Genomic DNA, 26631 nt, shown 5'->3' with positions numbered 1-26631 from the left:
CTGGTTCCTTATGAATTTTAGGATTATTTTTTCCAGTTCTGTGGGTATGCTATTGGTATTTTGATTGGGATTGCATTAAATCTGTATAGCAATTTTGGAAGTATGGTCATTTTCACTATATTGAGCCTGCCTATCCAAGAACAAGGGATATCTTTCCATTTTCTGATATCCTCTTAAGTCTCATTTTTCTACATGCTTTTGGGAAATGTGTTATTTCTCTAATTTCTTTCAGTGAGTTTGTTATTTCTGTACAGAAAGGCTATTAATATAATAGATCAGTGTTGACTTTTATCCTGCTGTACCCCTAATTCTAGGAGTCTTTAAGTGGAGTTTTTGGGATCTTCTATGTAGAGTATTGTCATTAGCAAATAATGATTATTTAACTTCTTCCTTTCCTGTCCATATTCCTTTTATTTTTTCTCTTGTCTAATTGTTCTGGGTAATGTTTCTACAACTATATTGAATAGGAGTGGTGATAGTGGGCATTGTTAGCTTGTTCTTGATTTTAGAGTGAAAGTTTTCAGTTTTTGACCATTTATTATGATGTTGGCTGTTGATTTATCATAGATAGCATTATCAGATAGAGATAAAGACCTTCTGTGAAGTTTTTATCATGAATGTGTATTGGACTTTGTGAAATGCTTTTTCTTCATCTATTGAGATGATCATGCCATTTTTGTCCTTGTTTCTGTTAATGTGGTGTATTACATTTATTTATTTGCATATTTTCAACCATCCTGCATCCCTGGGATGAATCCTAGTTGGTCATGGTATATGGTCTTCTTGATGATTTCCTGCATTCTGTTTGCCAGTATCTTATTGAGGATTTGTGCATCTATGTTCATTAAGGAGATTGGCCTGTAGTTCTCTTTTTTGATTGGATCCTTCTCTGGTTTTGGTATCAGGTTAGTGCTTGCTTCCAGGAATGACTTTGAGAGTATCGTTTTCCTTTCAGTTTTTTTAAAGAATTTGAGGATTAGTGCATTAGATCTTCTCTGAAGTTCTTGGAGAATTCAGCAATAAACCTGGACTTTTCTTTTTGGTAGTTTTTGTTTTTTTTAACAGGCTTTTCAATTTCATGAACTGATGTGGCATTATTTAAAGATATCTTTTGATTTGATTTTGGTAATTCATAGTCTGGGAATATGTCCATTTCTTTTGAGTTTTCCATCTTATTAGAGTATAAGATCTCAAAGAAGGTACTGATTTTCTGGATTTTTGCAGGTCCTTTTGTGATTTCACCCTATTCACTTCTAATTGTATGGATTTGGGATTTTTCTTTCCTTCTTTTTTTTTTTTTTTGGTACCAGGGACTAAACTCAGGACCTTAAGCTAGAGAGGCAGATGCGGTACCACTGAACTAAATCCCTGGCCCAATAACTTTTCTAATTTTCTGTTTCCTTTACTGTACTTTCCAAAAGTACTTACTTACTTTTTTTTTTTTTTTTTTTGGTACAGGGATCAAACTCTGGACCTTGCACTTGTGAGAAATTTACTCTTATTTACTTCCAATTTTGCTTTCATTCTTTTAATGATTATATTTTTTCTTTGGCTTCTTTCATGAGATTAACCAGTGTTTCATTTCCTGTTGTGTCCTGTGTTTCTGCTTTTTGTTTTTTAGTCCATAATGAACTGTGTGTACAATTTTCATCTGCTTTGGCTTAGCATTCTTCTGGTGAATATTTTTCTTTTATTCATGACTTAGGCGATGCTTTTCTTTTAACTTTATGGAACTTTCATAGATTCTGTGCTTCTTACTCATCATTGGAATAGGCTGGGTTTTCCTGAACCAGCTATTTGTGAAACATTCTTACAGTGGAAAAAGTGGATGTGACATTTTTCCAAGATAGCTCTTTTCTTTCTCTCTCTTTTCTGATTTTTTTGAGACTGAGTCTCCCTTCATAGTTCAGGCTGGCCTTAAGCTCACTATGTAGGCCAGGCTGGCCTCAGCTCCTAGATCAATTTAAACCCAAATTTAAACATTTGATGATAAGGCCATATTGTTTTTATGTTAGGAAATCTTTAGCAAACCCTTGGACTTTGATTTTTATTCTCTCATTCCTCATTCCACCGCACCCCATTTTTTAACTTAACAAACCGTTAGGATAAGACAAATTAAAGAACTCTAATTCCTTAATTGCCATATAAAACATGTTTTTTCACTAGGATAAGTTAGTAGTTGTCCGGGATTTTAGTTGTATCTATTTATTTATCGAGACAGGGTCTCGCTGTGTAGTTCAGGATGGCCTTGAACTCACTATGTAGCCCAGGTGATCCTCTTGCCTCAGCCTCCTAAGTGCTACTGTCTTCCAAGTGCTGGGATTGCAGGCATGTGCTACCACAGTCAGCAGTTAGGTCTGTTTTAGGTTGAGAACTTTTGTACCTGGGATATGATTTTTGTCATATATGTCCATATAATATAGATGTATGGAAAACATAAAAATTTAGAATTAGAAGGAAACTTATGGAGATCTTTCAAACTCTTCATTTTATAAATAAGATAAGACCTTATAGGTGATTTGACTTTCCCAAAAGAATAAAAAAAAAAAAAACAACATTTAAATATGCATATTCTTGGGCTAGGGATTTAGCTCAGTGGTGCTGCTGCCTGCCTTGCAAGTGTAAGGTCCTAAGTTCGATCTCTGGTACAAAAAAATAATGAACTAGCTGAGGAATCAATCAGGAAAATAATTTCATTTGGAATACCTTTAAAAAATACCTGCAAATTAACCTAACTAAGGAGGTGAAAGACCTCTACAGTGAAAATTACAAATCACTGAACAAAGAATTTAAGAAGAACTAGAAGATAGGAAGACCTCTTATGTATGAAACTAGATCCTTGTCTTTCATCCTATATATAACTCAGTTCAAAATAAATCAGAGACCTAAATGTAACACCAGAAATTTTGAAATTGCTAGGAGAAAAAACATATGGAAAGTACTTGAAGTCATAGGCACAGGCAAAGACATCACAAATAGGACTCAAATACTGCAGGAAATAATATCAACAACCAACAAGTGTGAGACTACATCAAATTAAAAAGTTTCTACATGCCAAAAGAAACAGCCAACATAAAGAACAATGGAATGCAGAGAAGGCATACAGAATGGGAGAGAAATCTTTTCTGGCCACTCTTCCAGCAGAAGATTTAATATCTAGAATAGGTAAAGAACTCAAAGAATTTAACACCAAGAAAACAAAGACCACAATTTTATCAATCAGTGCTCACTAGAGAAACATTTAATGCAAGGTATATAAACATGTAAGGATTTACAAGATAGGTTTACAACAGCTGCCCACAGTCAGGTATGGAAGAGTGCAAAGGGGCTGCCATTGTGCTGGAGATCTAAAGGATCCTACCAAAGGTTGAAGACCTGGAGTTCACTGTAGTATCCTGTGGGAGTTCATATCAGGAGGCTAAAGGGTCTGCACTGGAAGCCAGGAGACAACTTCCAAGGTAAAGGTAAAGACTGGAGCTCCTCTGAAGAAACAAAAATGAGCTTTGCATGTTTGTTTCTTTTATTCCACTCAGGGTACAAGCCTTTTGGTTGGTACCACTCATACCCACTGTGGTTCTTCTGTCCTCAGTAAATCCCTTTGGCCATACCCAAAACTATGCTGATCCAATTTAGTCGGACATTTCTTAACTCAAATTGACACAAATAACTATCACAGCAATGAATAAATAGGCAAATAAGCTGAACAGACTTCTCAAAAGAAGTACAAATGGCCTGGCTGGGGATTTAGCTCAGTGGTTCTGCCGCCAGACTTGCAAGCACAAGGACCTGAGTTCAATCCCTGGTACCAGAAAAAAAAAAGAGACATACAAATGGCCAATAAGTATATGAAAAATGCTCTACATCTTTATCCACAAGGAAAATGCAAATCAAAACTACATCAACAATTTTTGTTAGGAGAAGATGATTACAGTCATCTTGGAGCGTTGGTTCATGTACGTAACACATGTTAATTCTTTTTATTTCCCCTTCCCTTTTGTTTCCTTCCATATAAGCTACACTGAGTGTCTACCTTATCCCAGTCAAAATGGCTATCGTCAAGAATACAAAAAATATGGGTGTGTGGAAATCATTTTAAAAAATGATTTTTAAAATGCATATGCAAATTTTCAAATGAAACCTATTAATCTGTATAACCAATAAGACAAAATAAAAGCAATAAGCCAAAACAAAAAAAGAATTAAAAAAATAAATGTTGGCAAGGATGCCAGGGGAAAAAGAACATTTCTATACTGCTGGTAGGAATGCAAATTAGTATGGAAATCAGTATGGTGGTTCCTCAGAAAATCAGAAATACCATTATCATGTACTAAAACTAGAAAAGTAGAAACAGAACTACCATGAAGGAATTAAAGCCAATATATTATAGCAATACCCAAATACTTATGTTAATTGTGACACAATTCATAATAGCCAAGATACAGAACCTGCCTAAGTGCCCATTAACTGAAGAATGGATAAAGAAAATGTGGTATGGCTTGGTACAGTGGTGCATACCTGTAATCCCAGCATTCAGGAGGCTGAGGCAGGAATACTGCAAGTTTGAGGATAGCATGGGGTACATAGTAATATGCTGTCTCAAAAAAAAGGAAAAAGGAAAAAAAATCTGATATATATGCACAATGGAGTATTCAGCCATAAAAAAAAAAATGTTTAACAGATGGAACTGGTGATCGTGTTAAGTGAAATAAGAAAGACTCAGAAAGAGTACTGTATTGTAAGATAGTAATACAGTAAAAAAAGATGGCATGAAAAGTAGAAGGGAGAATATTACTATACAAGAGGAGGGGACTAAGAGGATGTGAGTTTTAGGGAGAGTAATAGGATACGGATAAGATCAAAATACATTCTATGCATGAATAAAAATACCACACTGGCACTCAGTATTTTGTAAAAGTCTCTTGTTCTTACTGTGGAAGCTACTTGAGGCCAAGAATCATGTTTGTATCCCAGGATATAGTATAATGCCAGCTACTGTATTTTAGGTTATTTAAAGGGATAAAATAATGATCAGAGCACATTTTTAAAAAATCACAACGGGTTTTAATGTGGTAGACTGATTTTTGGCATTTTAAAAATTTTATTTATTTTGGTACGGGAATCGAATTCTGCCCCTTGCACTTGTGAGGTAGGCGCCGGAACCACTGAGCTAAATTCCCAGCCCCTTGGCATTTTATTTTATTTTTTTTTCTTTTTATTGAGTTTATTGGTACAATCTAGGTATACAATACAGTTACATTCATTATTGTGATCTTGTACCTTTACATGATAGGTCTTGATTCTCATTATTTCCCCTTGTCCCTGCCCTCCCTTCACCCCCTCCTCCCCTCCCCATTTACAAACACTTTATTTCCATTTTTTCAGTTTCTCATATTTTTTTCTTCTCCCTTATTACCTTTCCCCACCCTTCCCACTTTCCCTACACCTTTAGCCCTTTACTTCCTATTTCACATTATTAATTATCTCATTAGGATCCTGTGTACTATTATAATTTTTCACACCAGAGAAACTATTTGGTATTTCAGTTAAAGAAATCTCTGTATGAACATTAAAAATAGGGAATCCTAAAATAAAACTAAAAAGGAAAGAAAAAGAGAAAAGGCAATGATGTAAGATTAAAATAATCCTTAATTCTGAAGATGAAAATGGTCCCTTAACATATTTAAATTGCTTCTTGTTCTTGTAGCCTTATCTTATTCTTTTTTTTATTATTTAGAGAATACTTTATTAGTTTCTGTAATCAAACCCATGTAGATATGACCTTACATATTTAATACAGTGTGTTACCCCTGTACAAATGGAAAAATTAAATTAAATTAAAATTAAAATAAATGTACATTTCTAGACCAATATGGCTGTCAATTTCTGTACAATGCCAACTCAACACAGTAAATTGGGGTTTGTATTTATATAAAGAGACTAATAATAGCAGTATGTTATGCATCAATAGCAGCAACAGCTTTTCCAGGTTCTGCAGTCATCTGAACAAAATTATAGACATTCAGCACATTCCATTCAAAACAAAACAAAACAAAACAAAACAAAGAAAAGAATAATATCCAGAAAACAGCAAAGTTCTGTTGCTGTTGTGGTACCTGGTACCATTTTTTTTTTTTTTTTAACATCTTAATCATCATCTGGAAAGAACATTCTAGAGTAATATCATTAAAAATACCTCTGAAAAAGCACGGTCACTACCACATATCATAAAGCAGGTACAAGATATTTTACATTCACAGAGGTATGATGCAGTACAGTCCTACATCAATAATACAAGAATCAGTTTTGGTTTGAAATTTGCTTTGTCTGCAAATAAGATTGCTACCCCTGTTTTTTGGCGGGGTCTCCTGTCACATGGAGAATTGTTTTCTATCCTTTCACTTTCAGTCTATGGGCTTCTTTTTGCCCTAGGTGTGTTTCTTGTATACAACATATTGTTGGATTTTGCTTCTTATTCCATTTTGCCAGTTTATTTCTCTTGATTGGTGAGTTGAGGCCATTGACATTGATGGTTATAATTGATATGTACTGACTTATTGTCATGTTATTGGCCTTTTGTTGACTCTTTTTACTTTTTCACCTCCTTTTAGTTTCTTGCCTTGCCTATTTGGTTTGCTCTGTTGGGCCTCATGGTGTTGTTGCCTTCATTGTCTTTTTCTAGGATCTTGTTTAGAATTGCTTGAAGTGCTGGTTTGGTATTTATGTAGTTTCTCAGGTGTTCTTTGTCATGGAAGTGTCTTATTTCCCCATCCATTTTGAAAGAGAGTTTCGCAGGATACATCAGTCTAGGTTGGAGATTGTTCTCTCTTAGTACTTGAAATATCTCACTCCAGGCTCTCCTTGCCCTAAGGGTTTGTGTTGAAAAGTCTGCTGTGATTCTGATGGGCTTTCCCTTGCATGTGATTTGTTTCTTTTCTCTTACTGCTTGTAGTATTTTGTTCTGTTGGGTTTCTGGGATCTTGATTATTATATGTCTAAGTGTAGATTTTTTTTATTGTGGCTAGTTGGGATCCTATATGCCTCAGTTATCTGAATGTCAAATTCTTCCCCTCTGTTTGGGAAGTTTTCTGTCATTAATTCTGTGAACAGCTTTTTTAAGTCATTTGTATTTTCTCCTGCTACTTCATAGATTCCTATCAGTCTTATGTTATTCTTCTTTGCATCATCTAGGAGTTCTTGGATTGATTTCTTATGATCCCCTACTGTTTTTAAGAGACCTCTCTTTTCACGGTCACTGACTGCAATCTTATCTTCTATATCTGAGAGTTTTATCTTCACATTCTTTTATTCTGTTGTGTGCACTTTCAAAGGAGTGTTTAATCTCCTGGATATCTGTTTGAATCTGTTTTATGGATTCCATTTCTTTCCCCTGTTGGGTGTTTATTTTTTCCATTTCTTTCTTATGCTGGACCTTCATGGCTTCTATCGTGGTCCTGATCTCATCTATTTTTTTTGTCAGTTTCTGCTCTAGAGTCTCGAATCACAACTTTTATTTTGCTCACCATCTCTATGGTTATCTGGGAAATTATTTCTGTTTTGAATTTTTCTAGAGCCTGATTGATCTCTTTTGTTACTTCCTGTGCTTTGAGTTCAGGGTGTCCTGGTGGTTCACTATCGGCCTTTTCAACCTCATTTGCCCTACTGTTTGCCATTGGTGAACTGGAAGTCTGTCTTTGTGTCTTGCTTAAGTGTTTTCTCATTTTTACTTTTGTTGTCAGGCTGTCCTTGATTTAATCTCTGGGTTATCACCCAAATCTTCCTGATACAGTTGTGCCCTAGCTTCTGGGTCTCTAACGACCCACAGACATTCTCATCTTCATAACATCAGAGAAAACAGCTCATCAAATCATCTGCAATCCTTTATCCCAACTGATACAATCAGCAACACATTATGATCAAGCACAACTTGGAAACTAACCACCTGTGGTAGACACTAGTCTATCACCTTAAACCATTTGAATTAAATTGAAATCACAAAGCAGTCCAGAACATGTCTGCAGTGAACAAACTTTTCATTATAGTATATTTACCATTTAATGTGCAATCCTTTATCCCAACTGATACAATCAGCAACACATTATGATCAAGCACAACTTGGAAACTAACCACCTGTGGTAGACACTAGTCTATCACCTTAAACCATTTGAATTAAATTGAAATCACAAAGCAGTCCAGAACATGTCTGCAGTGAACAAACTTTTCATTATAGTATATTTACCATTTAATGGCTCAGAGAGGGCTAGGATGCAAGACCCCTGATCTCAGCTGATGGCTGAACCCCATGATGCAGACTGACCTCGGGCTGCAAGGCCCAGATTGAGTTCCCCAACCTTCTGAATGGTTGAACTCCACACCGTTCTAATACAGGTTTCCCACGCCCTTTCTTTAAAGATGTTCAAAGTTGGGAACTCAGAAAAATACCCTTGATAACCACCTCTGCCTCTGCAGAGTGGGTCCAAAGACTGGCACAATCAGGAGGTCTGAGAGTGTGCAGGGGAGGAGGGTAAGGGGAGTTATGGGGGCTACCTTCCTGGCGCTGGAGCATTTGCGGCTCCAGGCAGGAGAAGGCGAGGCTCTCCTTCCCGCGGTGGATCAGGGCCCAGTCTACCTTCCTGGCGTTCTTGGCATTTTAAATAGTAATGGTAAGTAGTGTAATAAAGAGGAAGTTGGAAGCAAAATATTATCCTTATTTTCCTCCAGTGTCTTTGAACAGAGGGTGAAAGTTGGTGATAGAAGACTTAGCTCATGAATTCATGAAACCCTGGGATATGATTTCCAACACTATCTCAAAAAAATTTTTTTCTTTACTTATTTCAAAATATAGTATAAATTAATACCAAAAGATTCTAATTAAACTTTATATATTTTTGTTCATCTTTATTTTTCTGTTTTAGGGTATTCCAGACAGAGTCTCATACAAAAACAGTAAGAAAGTCAGAAATAACAGGTAAATATGTTACTGTAGTCCCTGCTATTTTCTTTGAAATTTTGATATGACTATATAACCAGGTAATTGATATAACTTATTGTCTGGTTCTACCAGTTCCTAAGGCCTTTGTACTGAGCTATATCCCCAGCCTTTTTTAAAACCTTTTATTCTGAGGCAGATCTTGTCAAGTCACTAAGTGACCCAGGCTGGGCTCAGAACTCCCAAAGTGCTGGGATAACAGGTGTGTGCTAATACACTCAGACTTTTGTCTGTCTCATTGCTTAAAAAGTGTTCCATAGAGCCAGGCATAGTGGCCCCAGCTATTCCAGAGGCTTAAGCAGGAGAACTGTGATTTTGAGACCAACGTGGGCAACAGAGCAGGATCTTGTCTCAAAACAAAAAATCTTTAAGACATGAGGCTATAAAGTAGGGTGGATAGCTGGGGATTTAGCTCAGTGGTGCTACCACCTCCCTTGAAAGCACCAGGTCCTGAGTTTGATCCCTAGTACCAAAAAAAAAAAAGTACAGTGGATAGTAAGTGATTTCTTTGTAAAAATTGGTGTCTGTGATTTTTTTGTATGTGCTTTATCTTTTTTTTTTGTTTTTTGGGTTTTTTTGGTACCAGGGATCAAATTCGGGTTCTTGTGCTTGCAAGGCAGGCGGTGGAACAATTGAGCTAAATCCCTGGCCCTGTATGTGCTTTATCAGTGTATCTTTCAAAAACCGTAATTTTTATTTTATTTTTAGAAACAGAAGTAGGAGAAAATGTTCTGTTTACCAGGTAAGTAAGGGACATGTTCAAATTATATAAAAAAGTTTATTCCTAGGCTAGTGTGGTGGTTCATGCCTGTGATGCCAGCACTCAGGAGGCTGAGGAGGAAGATCTCTATGAGTTGAAGGGCAGGATTAGCTAAGGTGACTCCCTGTATTGAAAAAACAGTAAAACAAAAAATTTTACTTCTAGTAAATGAAGTCTAAAATATTTTCTTTTTGTATTTTTATAACCCTTTTTAAAAATACAATTCAAAAAAATTTTTGCAAAATGTAGTATTATTACTGCTCTATCTGATAAGAATGTGCATTATCAAATTTATAGTTTTAATATAAATTAAAATACTCCAATTTCATATATAAATCCTTAAATTCATTAAATCAGATTTTTTATTAGTCTTTTTTGCTATAATATTAATACTGAGTATCTTTTATCCAAAATGCTTTGAACCAAAAGTGTTTCAGATTTTGGATATTTGCATAGATTTTACCATCAGAGTATCCCTAATCTGAAATTCTGAAATCTAAAATGCTCCAAATGTAAACTTTTTTGAGCATTGTATTAAAAAGGGTCTAAATTTGAGATTTCGAAGGCTGAACCTCTACATAGAAAAGTAACTTTTAAACAAGTGAAAAGACCCTCATTCATCATAAGACAAATACAAATTCAGACTATACTATACAAATTCAGACTATACTAAGTTTTTGGTTTTGTTTTTGGTGGTACTGGGGTTTGACCTCAGGACGGTGTGTTTGCCAGGCAAGTGTGGCACCACTGAGCTACACCCCCAGCCCCCCATATACTGAGATATTTTTTATCAGTTAAGGATATACAGAAGAAGTTGCTCATTACTATTGGGAGTATATAAAGGCAATTTGACAATATCATTCAGAATTTTAAGTGCATGTGCCCTGACTCAGCAATTTCATCTTTGGACTTTTAGTTTTCAGAGTCTTGCTAAGTCTGCTGAGTTGCCTAGACTAGGCTCAGACTTCCAGTACTCCTGCCTCTGTCTACCAGAGTGCTGGGATTACAGGCATAAGTCAGCATGCCTGAGTTTTCCTGTCCTTTTAAAATTATTTTAGACAGGGTCTTGCTATGTAGTTTAAGCTAGCCTTGAATTCACTGTGTAGCCCAGGCTGGCTTCTATCTTGCTGCAATCCTGCCTCACCCTCCCAAGCACTGGTATTACATGGGTGTGCCACCATGCCTGACTTTCCCAACTCTTAAATGTTGCTATTCTAGGTAATTGTATGGTATAGAGATTATAAAAATGCCTTTTTGATTTTTAGGGATAAGAATTCAGAAGATAATTTTTGTGAGATTGCTGGTGAGTATGATCAGAATATTCTTACTGTACGCCTTTCTCTTCATCTCTTGGTAAGTAATATGTAGAGGACCCATGAAGAATAATTTAAATAAAGCTTTGTTCTTTATACAAAGTCCTCTGTTTAAATTTTCACAAGCATATTACAATTTCTTTCAAACCTGCTGTTCTTTTTGATTTTCTGCCTTGGATTTCTACTCAGTCATTCATTCAAGTCAGGAATTGAGGAATTATTTTGAACTCTTCTTTTTTTGGTACCAGGGATCAAACTTAGGCCCTTGTGCTTATGAGGCAGGCAGTGAAACCTTTGAGCTAAGTCCCCAGCCCTTGAACTCTTCCTTTGTTCCCCAAATTTATTAGCTTCTACTTTCTGTATATTCTGTCTTGTAAACATCTTGCAAATCAGTTATTTCTTATTTTTCTGCCATTACTTTAATTCGAGTCTTCATTATTTTCCGTTGGGCTATATCATATCTAATTTCTTATCTTTCCAATCCATTCTTTCGGTTTTGTTGTTGTTGTTTTTGGTATTGGGAATGGAACTTGGGACGTTGTGCTTGCGATGCAGGTGGCAGAACCACTGAGCTAAATTCCTGGCCCCATCTTCATATTTCTAAATTTGATTACATTACCTCCCAGTTTGAAATGTTCAATGACCCTTTTTTGCTGACAAGATGAAGTCCTTAGCTCTGACTTAGGAAAGTCCTTTATAATTTGGGCTGTCTTTTTCTCCAATCTTATCTCCTGCTTTTTAGAGGTATCCTGTGCTCTAGCCCATGATAAATTGTTTGCAGTTCCTTGTATGGACTTTTTCTGCTTCTATGCATTATAAATGCTATTTTCTCTATCTAAAGTACTATTCCTACTCCAATTTGCCTGTCAGTCTTCATTTTTTCACTTCACTTAGTTTTTACTTCAGTGCTATTCAAAGTAGCCAATCCACAAAATATTACAGTCCTTAACAGAAAAGGAACTTCTATCATAATACAAATTAAGTGTGGTACAAATTTAACTGTTGAATTCAACTAACATTTTTTTTCTTAGCAAGGCTTTTTTTTTTTTTTTTATGTGGTACAAATTTAACTGTTGAATTCAACTAACATTTTTTTTCTTAGCAAGGTTTTTTTTTTTTTTTTTTCAGTACTGGGTATCAAACTCTGGACCTTGTGCTTAGAAAGCAGGTGGCAGAAATACTGAGCTAAATCCCCAGCCCAGCAAAGCTTTCTTGATGAAGGAATTTTTACATGATTTACATTTGCTGAAGGTTCCTTATCTAGTCATCATGAATTGATAACAGAGTTCACAGATGGATACCATCCTGCAAGTAACTCTGTCTTAAGTGGAGTCTTAACAAAATCTTGGGGTTGGCTACTATTTTACATATTTACCTAATGCTCCATTTATTTTTCAGTCTATTTTAGAATTTATCACATTGAATTTTAGTCATTTACTTTGGCTTTTTAATTAAATTGTGAAATCTTTAGTCCAGAAATTTTGTCTTGTTCATCTTTGTACTTATACACACTTGGAAATTTTTTGTATATGGTAAGCCTGAATCAATGCTTGCTAAATAAATGAAAGCCTGATATAAATTAGGCTTTTACTAAAAGTCTCAGGCTGAGGCAGGAAAAACTGCTGTGTGTTAAGACCAGCCTGGGCTACATAGTGAGCTCCAGGCCAGCCTGCACTACAAAGCGAGACCCTGTCTCAGTAAAAAGTCTTGTAATTATATTTCATCATATATACTAAAGTTTACCATATACATAAATGATGTTTTAATGTTTTTTTCTGATATTATATAGCATCTCCAATCCATTCCTTATTTTCAAAGTCCTTTTTGTTAATCACTTTTGTTTGTTTGTTTTTGTGACAGGGTCTGCTTTGTAGTTCAGGCTGGCCTTGAAATCTCAGTGATCCTCCTGCTTACACCTTCTAAGTGCTGAGTAACAGGCATGGAACACATACTGGGCTTTCAGTTTTAAAATATCTTGTCTAATTCTTTTTTGTTGTTTATTTCTTGCCCTAACATAAGCTCTTACCTTGTTATACTTGAACTATTGTAGTAGATACCTTATTGGTTCATCTTCTCTTTGATCTATTTTCTTTTCCTAATTATGTTTATTACTTTTCTAAAATGTATATTTTATTCTGAATTGAATTATTCAAAATGGGAGCATTTAAATCTTTTGGAATTAAACCAGTCTTTTTTGTTAGCTTTTTAAGATAAAATGCTTGTATTTGTATTCTCCATGTTTTAGAGAAATTATTTATGTGATGTTTATAGGTCTGTGCTTTTTCACCTAAGAAGCAGAATCTCATTCAGTACATTTAGCTTTATCAGTAATGAAGCCTGATCTCTGATGGGCTATGTCAGAGGCACAGAACCTAGAATGTATGTACTCACTTTGGGGTGTGCATTTTGTGCCTTGAAACAGTTTGGAAAGTGTCCTGGAAAAGCCAGACAGTCCCCTTTACCTTCAAAAGAATTTTATATATATTTATGAAGATGATTCTGTATTCTAGTGCATCTTTTTGGGCATGGACTAATTTGTATCTCTTCATACTCATATTCTGCACGATCTATGTATATCAAACTTAAGAGAGGTATGACCTTAAATTTATTTTTTTTAAAAACTGGAAGGTCAGTAAAACTTAAATTGTATACAAATGCTCAAAGTAAATAAATTAATTAATAAAATGCATATTTTAGCCTGGGATGTAGCTCAGTGGTACTGTACCTACTTGGTAAGCACAAGTCTTGAATGTGATCCCCAGTACCAAAAAAAAACATTTACATATTTTATAAAGTGCATTATGTCTTATAATGGACTTATTTTTATAAAATGCATGTTTCACTATAGGAACATCTGTATTCCTTAACATAGCATAAAAGATCCTTAAAAAATCTTATCCTAATCTTTCAGTCTCATTACTTAGTATTCTTCATTATGTACCTCTGCTATCTGGGAAGTAAAACTATAGACTATAATAAAACATAGTAAGTAAAATATAATAAGTAGTAGTCTAAATTTTCTACTTTTAAAATTATCACCACATTCTACAAATATTTTGTTCACACATGATAAAATCATCATCAATCTCTCTATTTAAAAGAAGTTAGGAGCTAGGGGAACAGCTCAGTGATGAGTGCTTGCTGAGGCCCTTAGTTCAGTCCCCAGGACCCATACCCACATGTGCAAAGACAATTAAAAATCTTTTTTTTTTCTTTTTTCTTTTTGGTACTAGGGATCAAACTCAGGACTTGAGCTTGCCAGGCAGGCAAGGTGCCACTGAGCTATCCCCCTGGCCCTAAAAATTTTAATAAAATTTAATTCATAAGTCCTTATGAAGAACTTAGTAACTGGTAAATACAGTATTTTTAACTGATAAAGGATCTAAGAAGTGGAAAATCAGGTTCTTGGTGATAGAAATTTTTTTGTGACTATAATTTTTTCTCACTTCTCAATAGGGATGAACACATTGCTTTGTGCTCCCATCCAGACCCAGATACAGGAAAGAGAGGTATGAGTTCACTCAAGTACTTTTATTTTTAAATCTCTGTAAGTTAAAACTTTAAAAAACACCAAAAAAGTAATAATGATGGCACAATTTATGGATGACTTACCAAAATGAATCAGCATAGACTGGAAAAACCTCCTACCTGCCCAGTTAATTAAGAATAGTTAAATCACTGCCAGTTTAAATAATGGGGAGATATATTACACCAGGAATTCTAAAACTTTAATGAACATATGAGTAATCTCTGGATTTTATTAAAATATAGATTCTTTGAAAGTCAGTTCAACCTCTCCTTTAAGAAAAATAGTTTGATTGATCCAGTAGATCACATCCAGAAGATAAGGGGTAGATTGTGAGAATCTGTATTTGTAACAGTCTAATTGATGTTAGTGTGTAGGTCCACAGACCATACTCTGAGTAACAAGGAGTTAGACTGTGTCTTTACACATTAAATGACCAGAGCCCAGAGTATAATATAAACTAGCTATCATACACTGTGCCTTTCTAAGACATTTTTGTTTAGGATGAGAATGACCTATCCAATATAGAAACTTCATTATGGTTGCGCTTGATATTTTCAGGGTTTTTCTTTCTTTTTTCTTTTTTTCCATTTTCAAGTCATTCAGGAGGGTAAACAACCTTGAATTTTTAATTTGTTCCCAAACACTAAAAAGTAAATTACAAGCCAGGTGTAGTAGCGCACACCTATAATAAATCCCAGCACTTGGGAGGCTGAGGCAGGAGGTTTGCTGTAAGTTCGAGGCCAGCCTGGCCTACATAGTGAGTTTGAGGCCCGTCTGAAGTACCTAGGGAAGACCCTATCTTAAAAAACCAAAAAAAAAAAGGGTCTGGGATTTAGCTCAGTGGTGCTGCCGCCTGCCTCACAAATGCAGGGTTCTGAGTTCGATTCCCAGTACCATAAAAAGGTAATTATTCACCCTTTACAGAAATTTTAAAAACAAATTATATACAGCATACAATAACATTGACTCATCAATGAGAATTGTTTAAATAATAATTGTAAAATATTTTTTTAAAATTTACATTTGGTTTAATCTCCTGTTTTTTCTTTCCCAATAGTTTTCAAGTATAGAATATAACCAGGAAGGGAAACATGCAAATGATCAGACAGTCATCTTTTCAGCTGAAAATCAGATGGATCTGACAGCAAGTCACACAGTGTTGATTGCTAAAGACCTTTCAGATTGTTCCAAAAATGAAAAATCCACTAAAATAGATACCACATCCTTTCTGGCTAACTTAAAACACCACACTGAGGATTCAAGAATGAAAAAAGAATTAAAATTTTCCATGGATCAAAACACTTCAGAAAAAAAAATAAATTCTAATGACTTCATAAAAAGGTTGAAAACAGGGAAGTATAATGCTTCTCCTTTTACAGGGCCTAATAAAGAAAATTCTGAAATTCCTATTTATTCTGAGGAATCAAATAATGTACCTTCCACCCATCAAATATGTACATCTCTTACTGTAGATGAGAACAGTAGTAATATGACTAGAATCTTTAGCAAACAAGATGATGGAATGAATTTCACCCAGTGTCATACAGCTAATATTCAGACTTTGGTTCCCACAACCACTGAGGCCAACTTAAGGGAATATAAAAGTGACATTACAATTTATGGCAATGACTGTATGGACTTGACAATTAACCACACATTACAGGTTTTACCCTCTGCAGATAATTTATCCGAAACAGAAAATGAAACTCAAACTGTCATGGATATTGCAACATATGATGGAACTAAAGCTCTAGGGAAGAACACAATCTTTAAGAATAAATTAAATGTTGCTTTTCCAGACCCTTACTTAAATCCTGAAGATAAAGTACATATAAAAAGTCATATTACAGAGTCAGAAACTTGCACAGTCACTCAGACTTCTGATCAAGATGCCAGAACATTGCAAGTGGCCCAAGGATCTATATGTTCTAGTCCACTTATTCAAGGTAATAAGACAGTTTTTTATTCTACTTGTAATGATGCCATGGAATTGACCAAGTGTCTTCCAAGTGTGAAAGAGGAGACAAATTTGCTAAAGCATGGCAATAATTGTTTTAAAATATGTCCCAATCCAGATGCCATCTCTTTTCTCTTAGAGAAAACTATTTACTCAGGAGAAGACAGCATGGACATTACCAAGAGTCACACAGTTGCAATAGATAATCAAATTTTCAAACACGATCAGGCAGATGTACAGATAGAAGCTGCACCAATATCTGAAAAAGAAAATATGCTCCAAAATTACACAAGTAGGCCAGAAGATAGAAAAATGAATGTAAATTGTAGCTCACTTCCTGGTGTACTTAAGGGAAGATTACAGCAGAGCCTGCCCTATCATGATGAAGATTCTCCTCCATCAGCTGTTTATAACGAGGACATAGCAACAAGCCACAATATAGTATATTCTGGGGCAGTTCTTAATAAACAAGCACCACTAAGAAATAAAAGAAATATAATTTCAAGTGAGAATATGACAATTAACCACGCATTACAAGTTTTATCCCCTGCAGATAATTCATCTGAAACAGAAAATCAAACTCAGACTGTCATGGATATTGCAACAGATTATGGAACTAAAGCTGTAGGAAACAACACAATCATTAAGAATAAATTTTCTAACTCAGAGCCATTATTTTCATCAGGAAGACAGTGTGCCACAAAGAATCATAATACTGCTGTGAAATCTGTACTAGGCCAGAATTCTGTGCTTCCTGAGCCACTGAGGAAAAGTTTAGATGATCCCGTACCTGACCATTCTCATGATAAAGTGACTGTTTGTTCAGAAGAGGAGCAAGCTATGGATCTAACCAAGAGTCACACTGTTGTCATTGGATTTGGTCCTGCTGAGATACAGGAAATTAGTAATACTAATGTAGAACACAGAACCATCCAGCTCCTAAGAGAAAGCACACAGACAGCTATAAAAGTGGGAAAATGCGATGAAAGTCCAATACAGCAAACTGAAGTTTTTATGTGTAATGATAAGGACATGTTAAAAGACAAAAATATACAGAAACCTGAATCTCTAAAAGAAAAACAAAATGTCAAAAGTTGTGGAAGGAAAAGTGTTGGTGAACTAAAAATTGATAATGTTGTATTTTCAGAGGGTGATAAGAATGATATAGATATCACTAAGAGTTACACTGTGGAAATAAACCGTAAACCTTTATTTGATAAACCTGACTCTCATCTGCTACCTTTGGCAGGAACTTCTAAAACTGTTTCATATGCATGTTGGCAGGATGATATGGAGATCACTAGAAGTCACACAACTGCTTTAGAATGTAAACCTATCTCACCAGATGAAATAACCTCTAGGCCTATGGACAAAACTTTAATATTTGTAAATAATCATGATGAACTAGAAATGACCAAGTCTCACACTGTTTTCATTGACTTCCAAGCAGAAGAGAAAACCGTTCTTCCAGATAGAATTAACTTTGAACAATCCATAAGGAAAAGCTTACAAAACCCAACAGTGACGTCTGACCACCCAGCAACAAAAGGTGGAATGGTAACAGTGCTAGAGGAATGGTCTAATATAGGTCCTACAGAGAAAGCTATGGCATTTATATCTGATGAGAACATGGACATGTGTAAATTAACCACTTGGAAAAATGTTAAAGATATACAAAAGCCTGGATCTGTGAATGAACCTCTGTCAGTCAAATATCAGAGAAGAAAAAGCCTTAGGCTCAAAAATGACAATGCCATTGGATTTTCAGAGAATGATAATGACATGGATATCACCCAGAGTTGTATGGTGGGAATAAATAGCAATAGTGTTCTTGAAAAGGAGAACTTCAGTGTAGTACCTTTGACTGGAATCTCTAAAACTGTTTTGTATGCCTGTGGTCAGGAAGACATGGAGATCACCAGAAGTCATACGATTCCCTCAGCATGTAAAACTGTGTCACCAGACAAAGTAACTATTAGGCCTATGGACAAAACTGTAATGTTTGTAGATAATAACGATTTGGAAGTCACCAAATCCCATACTGTTTTCATCAATTGTCAGGCCACAGAAAAAATACTTAAAGAGTATCCTAAATTTGGAGTCACAAGAGAAAAAAACCTGAGTGTTTATTTTCCTAAGGATGATACCTATGTTGAAGAAATTACTAAAAACCAAGCAAACAAAGTCATTCTTCACCCTGAGCAAAAGGATTGTATGATACCTCTTATTCCTACTAATACATTATCTGGGCATCAAAGTGAAATGGATATCATCAAATTTCGTGAGGCTGTTGCAGATGAAAAGGTCATGGAAAATGTTGCAGACCCGGCTTATACATTGGAAAAAGCCAGAATTGAAAGCTGTCACTTAAATAGTACAGATACAAAAAACGTAGATTTTACAGGTCGTGTAGCTGCTATTTGTGGATCCAGTGATAATTCTTGTTCACCAGATGTTATTTCTCCTTTTGATAATTTGGAGAATAATGTCATGTCCTTATGTGATAAAGGTAAGAAGAAAGCCAGTAAGTGCCTAGTGCAAAATGATCTTGCTTTTACAGATAATTCAGCCAGTGAACACTTTGCTCCTTGTCCTTTGTTAGAGAAGGAAGAAGTTATTCCAGCTGATTCCAAAGGACAGATAGACTGTGCTGTAACACTGCTCAAAGATCAAGATCTGCAAAAAGGGCCTCAAAATCTATTAGCTAGTCAAACTTTAGTACATAATCAAAACCTGGGGGAAATGACTAAACTTAATTCAAAGCGTGTATCTTTTAAGTTCCCAAAGGATCAAATAGAGGCCTTTGTTGATGATTTTACTTCTCAGCCTTATGTCTCAACCCAACAACTTCTGTTAACCCAAAAAGGACAGAATGTTGTCAGTGAAGATGAATCAAAACTACCTAACACTGAAAATAAGAGTTTAAATATTTTTACAGAAAATTTCTCTGTACCCACATGTTCAGACAAAGCCAAAATGCTCAGTAATGAGAAACAATTTGCTATAGTCTGTAAAAAAGAATTAAAGGAAAATATTCAGCCAGCTAAATGTAATACAGTTATAGATATCAGTAGTAACACAGACTTGACTACCTATACCAATGCTAGAGAAGCAGGTCCTGTATTTGCATCTAATGTTCCATGTTTTAGTAGTATCAAGCCGAGTCTTAATAATTTGAATGGAAAACCTGGAGAGGCTTTTGATTTTCAAACTGCTTACATACTACCTTCTTCAGAAGAATTACTCAAATCAGAAAACAAGGCACTCAATAATATGACTATAGTGCAATCTACAGAAATAGATAATATTAACATAGATTCCAGTGGTGCTAAACATAACAAAATTGAAGAAAATAAAAATTCTCATAATGGGGATGAAACTACCTCTGCACCACTAAAGACAGTTGTTAAAGATAAAATGAGGTGTTCTTTGGGAATCTTTTTGCCCAGACTGCCAAACAAGAGAAATTGTAGTGTGACTGGTATTGATGACATAGAGCAGATTCCAGTAGATACAACTGCTCTAAGTCACTCAGAAACTCAACCAGTCTCCAGCAAAGACTCAGGAATTAGATCTGTTGCAGCTAAACTGAATTTAAGTCCATCTCAATATATAAATGAGGAAAATCTTCCCATGTATTCTGGTGAGATTAATTCCTCAGAATCGATTAGCATAGAAATTGAGGGAAAGCCTTTGATTGAGAAATATCAAAAAGAGATTTCACCATCTGAAGACAAAATGGAAGAAACCAGCAATAGCCAAAAAAGAACCTGGGTACAAGATGATGATGATGTTGAAAATGAGAAAAAAATCAGAAAATATGAAACTAAGCTTAAAGATTCTACACAACATCAGGAGGTGAGCTCTGTTTTGAACCAAGGAATGTTCTTCAATTTTGTTTCTTGTGGCTATCCTTGAATTTTAGTCTAAAGTATGTAGAAATTAATTATTTCCACTTACAAGGCTACAGAAACATTCCTATATACAATCTTCAGGAAATAATTTACTAACAACTAGACTTATAGTGACAAATAGCCACAAAAATTGCAAAGTATTACAAAAATTATCCAGTGTTATCTGTGTGTGAGGGCAAGGGCCTGTAATCCTAGCTGTTTGGGAGACTGAAGCAAAAGGATCAAGAGATTGAGGCCAGTCGGGACTATTTAGGGAGACCCTGTCTCAAATAAGGGCTGGAGAGGTGGCTCAGCATTCCCTAGGTTCAGTCCCCAGTGCTGCTAAAAATACCAGATGAGCAAGACATGATGGTGCATACCTGTAATCCCAGCAGTCCGAGGTAGGGAATTAAAAGTTCCGGCTCAGCCTGGGCAATTTAACAATTTAGCAAAACCCTTCTTAAAAAAAAAAAACTGGAGTTGTTACTCTGCAAAGGCTTTGGATTCAATCCCAAGTACTGCAAAGAAAACAAAAAATGTTGAAATTGTACAATTCTCAACATTTTTTTTGTTTTGTTTTGTTTTGGGGGTGGGGTTGAGACAGGTTCTCACCATGTAGCTGAGACTGACCTGGAATTCACTATGTAGCCCAGGCTGGTCTCGAACTCACAGCGATCCTCCTGCCTCAGCCTCCCGAGTGCTGGGATTACAGGCATGCGCCACCATGACCGGCTATTCAACTTCTATCACCTCTGATGAGTTGTCACTGTTGCTTTGCATATGAGAATCTCTTGGGATATATGTAGTTTGAAAAGTGATCTTCAATGTTAGAAATATTTGGGGAGTTTGAAGGTTTTCTTTCCCTAATGGAATGCTTTACGAATTTATGTCATTCTTCTATAAGGGCCATGATAATCTCTGTATTATTCCAATTTTAGTAGTATATATATATATGCTGCGAAAGCAAGCACTAATAAGCTTTTCTATTATGTAAATTGCACAAAAGAAAAGTTTAGCTGAGTGTGATGGCACACACCTGTAATCCTAGCACTTCAGAGGCTGAGCCAGGAGGATTGCAAGTTCTAGGCGCTCGCAGCTGGCTGTTTGTATTATTGAAAGCACTAAAAGGTTTGTCATCCGTGTTCTAGGCCACCCTGAACAACTTAGTGAGACACTGCATCCAGATAAAAAGGGCTGAGGAAGATAGTTCAGTGTGAAGGCCATGGGTTCAAACCCCAAAAAGTAAAGAAGCTTGTCCAAGTTTTCTTGGCTAATGAAAATACATAGAAACTGAGAGTTCATTTGTTAGTGTGTGGGAGAATGCCTTAGTGAAGCCCAGTATCTCAAAGTGAAATAAGATTTTGTATTCATTGAAAGAGGACAAATTTCTTTTAATTTTTGTTTTTTAAGTTGAGAGAAATTTATTTGGAAAACTTCGTAGAGAATAAAACCTGTCACACAAACTAAGTTTGGTGTTTTTTTTTTTTATAGGTGGGGAATAAAGATTCATAGAATACATACAAAGTTTAAATTCTTTTAAGAACCACATAAATAAACATAGAATGATTTCAGTGCCTCCTTGAGATGAGATCATCGAGCATGGTAGCCCACACCTATAATCCCAGCAGTTGGGAGGCTAAGACTGGAGAATTATGAAGGCCACCAGAGTGAGACTCTGTCTCAAGAAAAAAAAATCCCCTGCAAAAAACCCAGAAAACAAAAATAGATGAGGTCATGAGGGAGTAGTTATGAAGCTTTTAAAAACTAGTAACTGGATTAGTAATATAATTATACTGATTAGATTTTATGAACGTTAGTATTGTCCAATAAATATTTGTTGAGTCATATACTAGGCACTATTTTAGATGCTAAGATTGAATCGGTGGGACCGTACCAACACAAAAAATCTTTCGTGGAGCTTGCATTCTACCTTTTAGAAAAATATATTCAAAAAATATGTAAAGGGCTAAGGACGTAGTTCAGCAGTGGAGCACTTGGCTGGCATACATGAGGTGCTGAGTTCAATCACCAACACCATAAAGAAGTAAATAGGTAGATGAGGGTGATTTTTTTATTTTTTAAGAGGGTTGCTCTATGTAGTTTGGGCTGGCCTTCCACTCACTATGTAGCCCAGGCTGGCCTCTAACTCATGAGGATCCTCCTGCCTCAGCCTCTTGAGTGCTAAGATTACAGGTGTGCATCACAGTGCCTGGCTCCGAAGATTATATTTAAAGCTGTAAAGGCAAATGATTAAAATGGTAAAAAGCAAGGCTACATCATTGTTTGATTTGGTCAGCTGGGGAGGTGAGTACAAAAGGTCAGAAGTAAGTTTCATTTCTGAATACTAGCCAGAGCCACCATGCATACTCAACATTGTAGTCTGGTTTTCTGTGATGAAGTAACCCAGTTGTTGGTGGCTATTAGTTGAATAAGTGGGTAAGTCAACATTTGGTAGATATAGAACCTGACTATAACTTAGATATAGCTAAGGAACCGTTTGCTTATATACTTTAATGCATAAAATTATATTTTTATATATGTATTTATTTATTTATTGGTGTTTTGAGACAAACTGTCACTATGTAGCCCAGGCTGGCCTTGAACTCATGGCAATCCTCTTGCCTCAACCTCCCAAGTGCTGAGATAACAGGTGTGTTACTTTGCCTGGCTAAAATTATATATCTTTAATAATATTACTTTTAACTTAATTAAAAGCCAAAGTTGCCCGATACTCTAATTTTTTATGAAGGCATTTCATGGGAATTATAGATGAATTTTATGTTAGAGGTATTATGTTAGTATTCAACAAACATTTAGCTGTTTATACTGTATCATAACTTCTGACGTTTCGCAATTGATAATTTCAGATTTTTGATCACCATACTGAAGGGGATATAGATAAAAATGCTAGCAGTGTATTGATAAAAAGCCTGAGCAGGACTCCATCTAGTTCCAGCAGCTCTCTGGATTCAATCAAGGCTGATGGGACCTCACTGGACTTCAACAGTAAGATCTTCATGAAGGCTGAATAACAGCTATTATCTACATTTTGTTGTGGTTAATCTGCATGCTTGAGTAATAATAAATGCATTTCAAGTTAGGAAATATTTGAACATAGTTTAAACCTTTTCAAGGTTATAAAAAGTTAATAAGTAAAATACTTATTAACTTATTTATTTTAATTCAATAAATTGAGAAGTGATATACTACAAAGGAATGCAGTTACTTACTTCAGAGGCTTAAGAAGCATTGAATGGAGCCTTAAAACTGATATTATTTTGCCTTACTAAATGATTTTCTTCCCCAAACCATCCCAGTGGGTAGATCCTAGATCATGAACAACACATAAATCTGGATGATAACTACAATTATATTTACAATTTAATTTTGACTTAGTTATCACATGAATTTGCTTTATTTCTAGTGTCCCGGAATAGTCAAATGGAATCCCAGTTTCTTGGACACACTATTTGTGAAGAGAGCTTGAGGGAGGTATGTTAAAAGTACTTTTTATTTCTAATGGACTAATTTTCTTGTTTTTTGTTTTGTTTTGTTTTTTAAAATTTTTTAAAAAGTGGACATGGTAGTAAAAGCTAGCAATCCCAGCACTTTGAGAGGCTGAATCAGGAAGATTATAAATTTGACCCTCGCCTGGGAAATTCAGTGACTTTAATATGTCTCAAAATAAAGGTAAAGCTAAGTATGGTGGCGTATATATGTAATCCCAGCAGTCAGGAGGCTGAGGCAGGAATGATTACTGAAAATTTGAGGCTAGCCTGAGCTACACAGAGAGATCAGTCTCAAACAATAAAATAAAATAAAAACTTAAAAGGCTGGGAATATAGTTCCAAGGCCCAGGTTTCAGTCTCCATACTACACATGAAAAAAATTTTCAGGGTCTGCTATGTAGTTCAGATTGTTCTTGAACTCTCTCTGTAGTTCAAGCTGGCCTTGAACTCACAGAGATCCTCCTGCCTCAGCCTCCTGAGTGCTGGGCTTTCAGGCATTCACCACCATACATGGCAAAAATATTTTAAAATTGCGAATCAATCCTGGGTACCAATAAAATAAAATAATGAAATATTTCAAACATACAGATTAGTTTTCTTTGTTAAGGACTCAACAATTAATATGAAATAGAATTTTAGTCTATACCACAGACTAGGTAATTTATAGAAAATAGTTTACCAAAAAAAAAAAATTAAGATTTATTTAGTTGATGGATCTGGAGGCCACAGCATGGCACAGACATCAGCTCAGCTCCTGGTGGGGCCTCCTTGCTGAGGGTGAGTCTGCAGTGGGAAGATAGAGCAAACTTGCTAACCTGGGTCTCTTTCTTCAGAAGCCACTAATGTAATCTTAGGGACCCCACCTCATGACCTCATCTACCTCCCAAAGACTTTGAGGATTAATTTCAGCATGAGTTTTTTTTTTTTTTTATTGAGTTTATTGGTACATTTAGGGATACAGTACAGTTACATTCATTGTTGGGATCATGTACCTTTACATGGCAAGTCTTGATTCTCATTTTTTCCCCTTACCTCTGCCCTCCCTTCACCCCCTCCTCCCCTCCCCATCTACAAACACTTTATTTTCATCTTTTCATTCTCTCACATTTTTTTCTTTTCCCTTTTTGTTCTTCCCCTACGTATCACACCTTCCCTACACCTTTAGCTCCTTTCCTCCCATTTCTAAATGTCAGTAATCTTATTAGAATCTTACAGCATGAGTTTTTGAGCAGACAATATCCAGACTATCCAAGTAGAAATGAAGATTAAAAGACATATGCTTTGGCTTTTATAAACTCTTATTATTGAATAACCTTAAGAAATAATCTTAAGGGCCGGAAATTTAGCTCAGTGGTTCTGCCGCCTGCTTCGCAAGCTCAAGGTCCCAAGTTCCATCCCTGGTACCAAAATAAATGAATGAATGAATGAATTAAAAAAAAAAAAAACAAGTAAAATCTACTCATGTATAGTTGCTTATTTCTGAATATTTGTAGAGATATATGCGGAGCAGTTTAAGTAACTTAGAGAAAAGTGAGCCCCTCTGATGGCCATGCAAACTTTTCTTTTTTCAGAAACTCAAGGATGGGAGAATAACAGTAAGAGAGTTCTTCATACTTCTTCAGGTCCACATCTTGATACAGAAACCCCGAGAAAGCAGTCTCCCAGCCAAAGTAAGTGCAATTTCTTGGCAGTAGTTATCTCAATTAAAATATATTGTACTGTTCTCTTTTTTTTTGGTTATTTGAGACAAGAGTTTCACTATGTAGTTCAGGCTGGCCTTGAATTCACTGTGATCCTTGTGCCTCAACCTCCCAACTACTAGAATTACAAGCATGTGCCACTATACCCAGCTGTACTCGTCTACTAAACTGGATCAAAGCAACCATCTCATTGTTTGTTTGTTTTCTGTTTTTTGAGACAGGGTCTCACTATGTAGTTGAGACTGACCTGGAATTCACTATGTAGCCCAGGCTGGTCTTGAACTCATAGCGATCCTCCTGCCTCAGCCTCCTGAGTGCTGGGTTACGGGCATATGTTACTACGCCCGGTTAAGTGTAGAAGTTTTTGATAAACACTTTTTAAACTAAAAGCAGCTGGATATGGTGGTGCCCACCAATCACTGCAGCACTCAAGAAGATGAGGTAGAAGGATCATTGGGAGTTCAAGGCCATCCTGAGATAGATAGTGAGTACTAGACCTGCCTGAACTACATAGCAAGACTATCTCAAAAGCAAACAAAATCAAAAACAAAAATTCTGAAAACATATAACAGAATATTTGAGTAACAAAATTGACAAACTCCATCTAAAAGATTAATAGAAACACATACCCCAGTCAGCTGCAATGGCACATGTCTATAATCCCAGCACTGAAGGAGGATGCAGCAGGAAGGTTGCAAGTTTGAGTCCCATCTCGGCAATTTAGTGAGACCCTGTCTCACAGAAAGGTTGAGTAAGCGTATCCTGGGGATCAGCTTAGTGCTGCTGGGTTCAACCTTTAGTAAAAAAAAAAAAAAAAAAAAAAAAAAAAAAAAAGAAAGAAAGACAACTCACAAAATGGAAGAAAATATTTGCAAATCATGTTTTTTTTGAGGGGGTGGTTTTTTGACACAGGGTCTCACTAGGTAGTTGAGACTGACCTGGAACTCACCATGTAGCCCAGGCTGGTCTCAAACTCACAGCAAT

At 35.8% G+C, this 26631-nt stretch overlaps 1 protein-coding gene across 2 annotated transcripts in view; it reads left to right on the top strand.

Moving 5' to 3' along the window:
• Knl1 (kinetochore scaffold 1) overlaps positions 1-26631 on the top strand; it is a 74999-nt gene that overhangs the window by 17418 nt on the left and 30950 nt on the right. For both annotated transcript variants that reach the window (XM_010624686.3, XM_010624687.2), the window contains exons 7-14: positions 8913-8965; positions 9695-9728; positions 11012-11049; positions 14516-14568; positions 15646-20403; positions 23306-23444; positions 23863-23930; positions 25519-25617. In XM_010624686.3, the coding sequence (XP_010622988.1) occupies positions 8913-8965; positions 9695-9728; positions 11012-11049; positions 14516-14568; positions 15646-20403; positions 23306-23444; positions 23863-23930; positions 25519-25617 (5242 nt within the window). The remainder of the gene's footprint in view (positions 1-8912; positions 8966-9694; positions 9729-11011; positions 11050-14515; positions 14569-15645; positions 20404-23305; positions 23445-23862; positions 23931-25518; positions 25618-26631) is intronic.

The sequence above is a fragment of the Fukomys damarensis genome, unplaced genomic scaffold (assembly GCF_012274545.1).
Source record: "Fukomys damarensis isolate Sample0158 unplaced genomic scaffold, DMR_v1.0_HiC HiC_scaffold_17, whole genome shotgun sequence".
NCBI lineage: Eukaryota > Metazoa > Chordata > Mammalia > Rodentia > Bathyergidae > Fukomys > Fukomys damarensis.
Note: the sequence above shows the minus strand (reverse complement) of the source record. Positions and strands in the feature narration are given on the sequence as shown.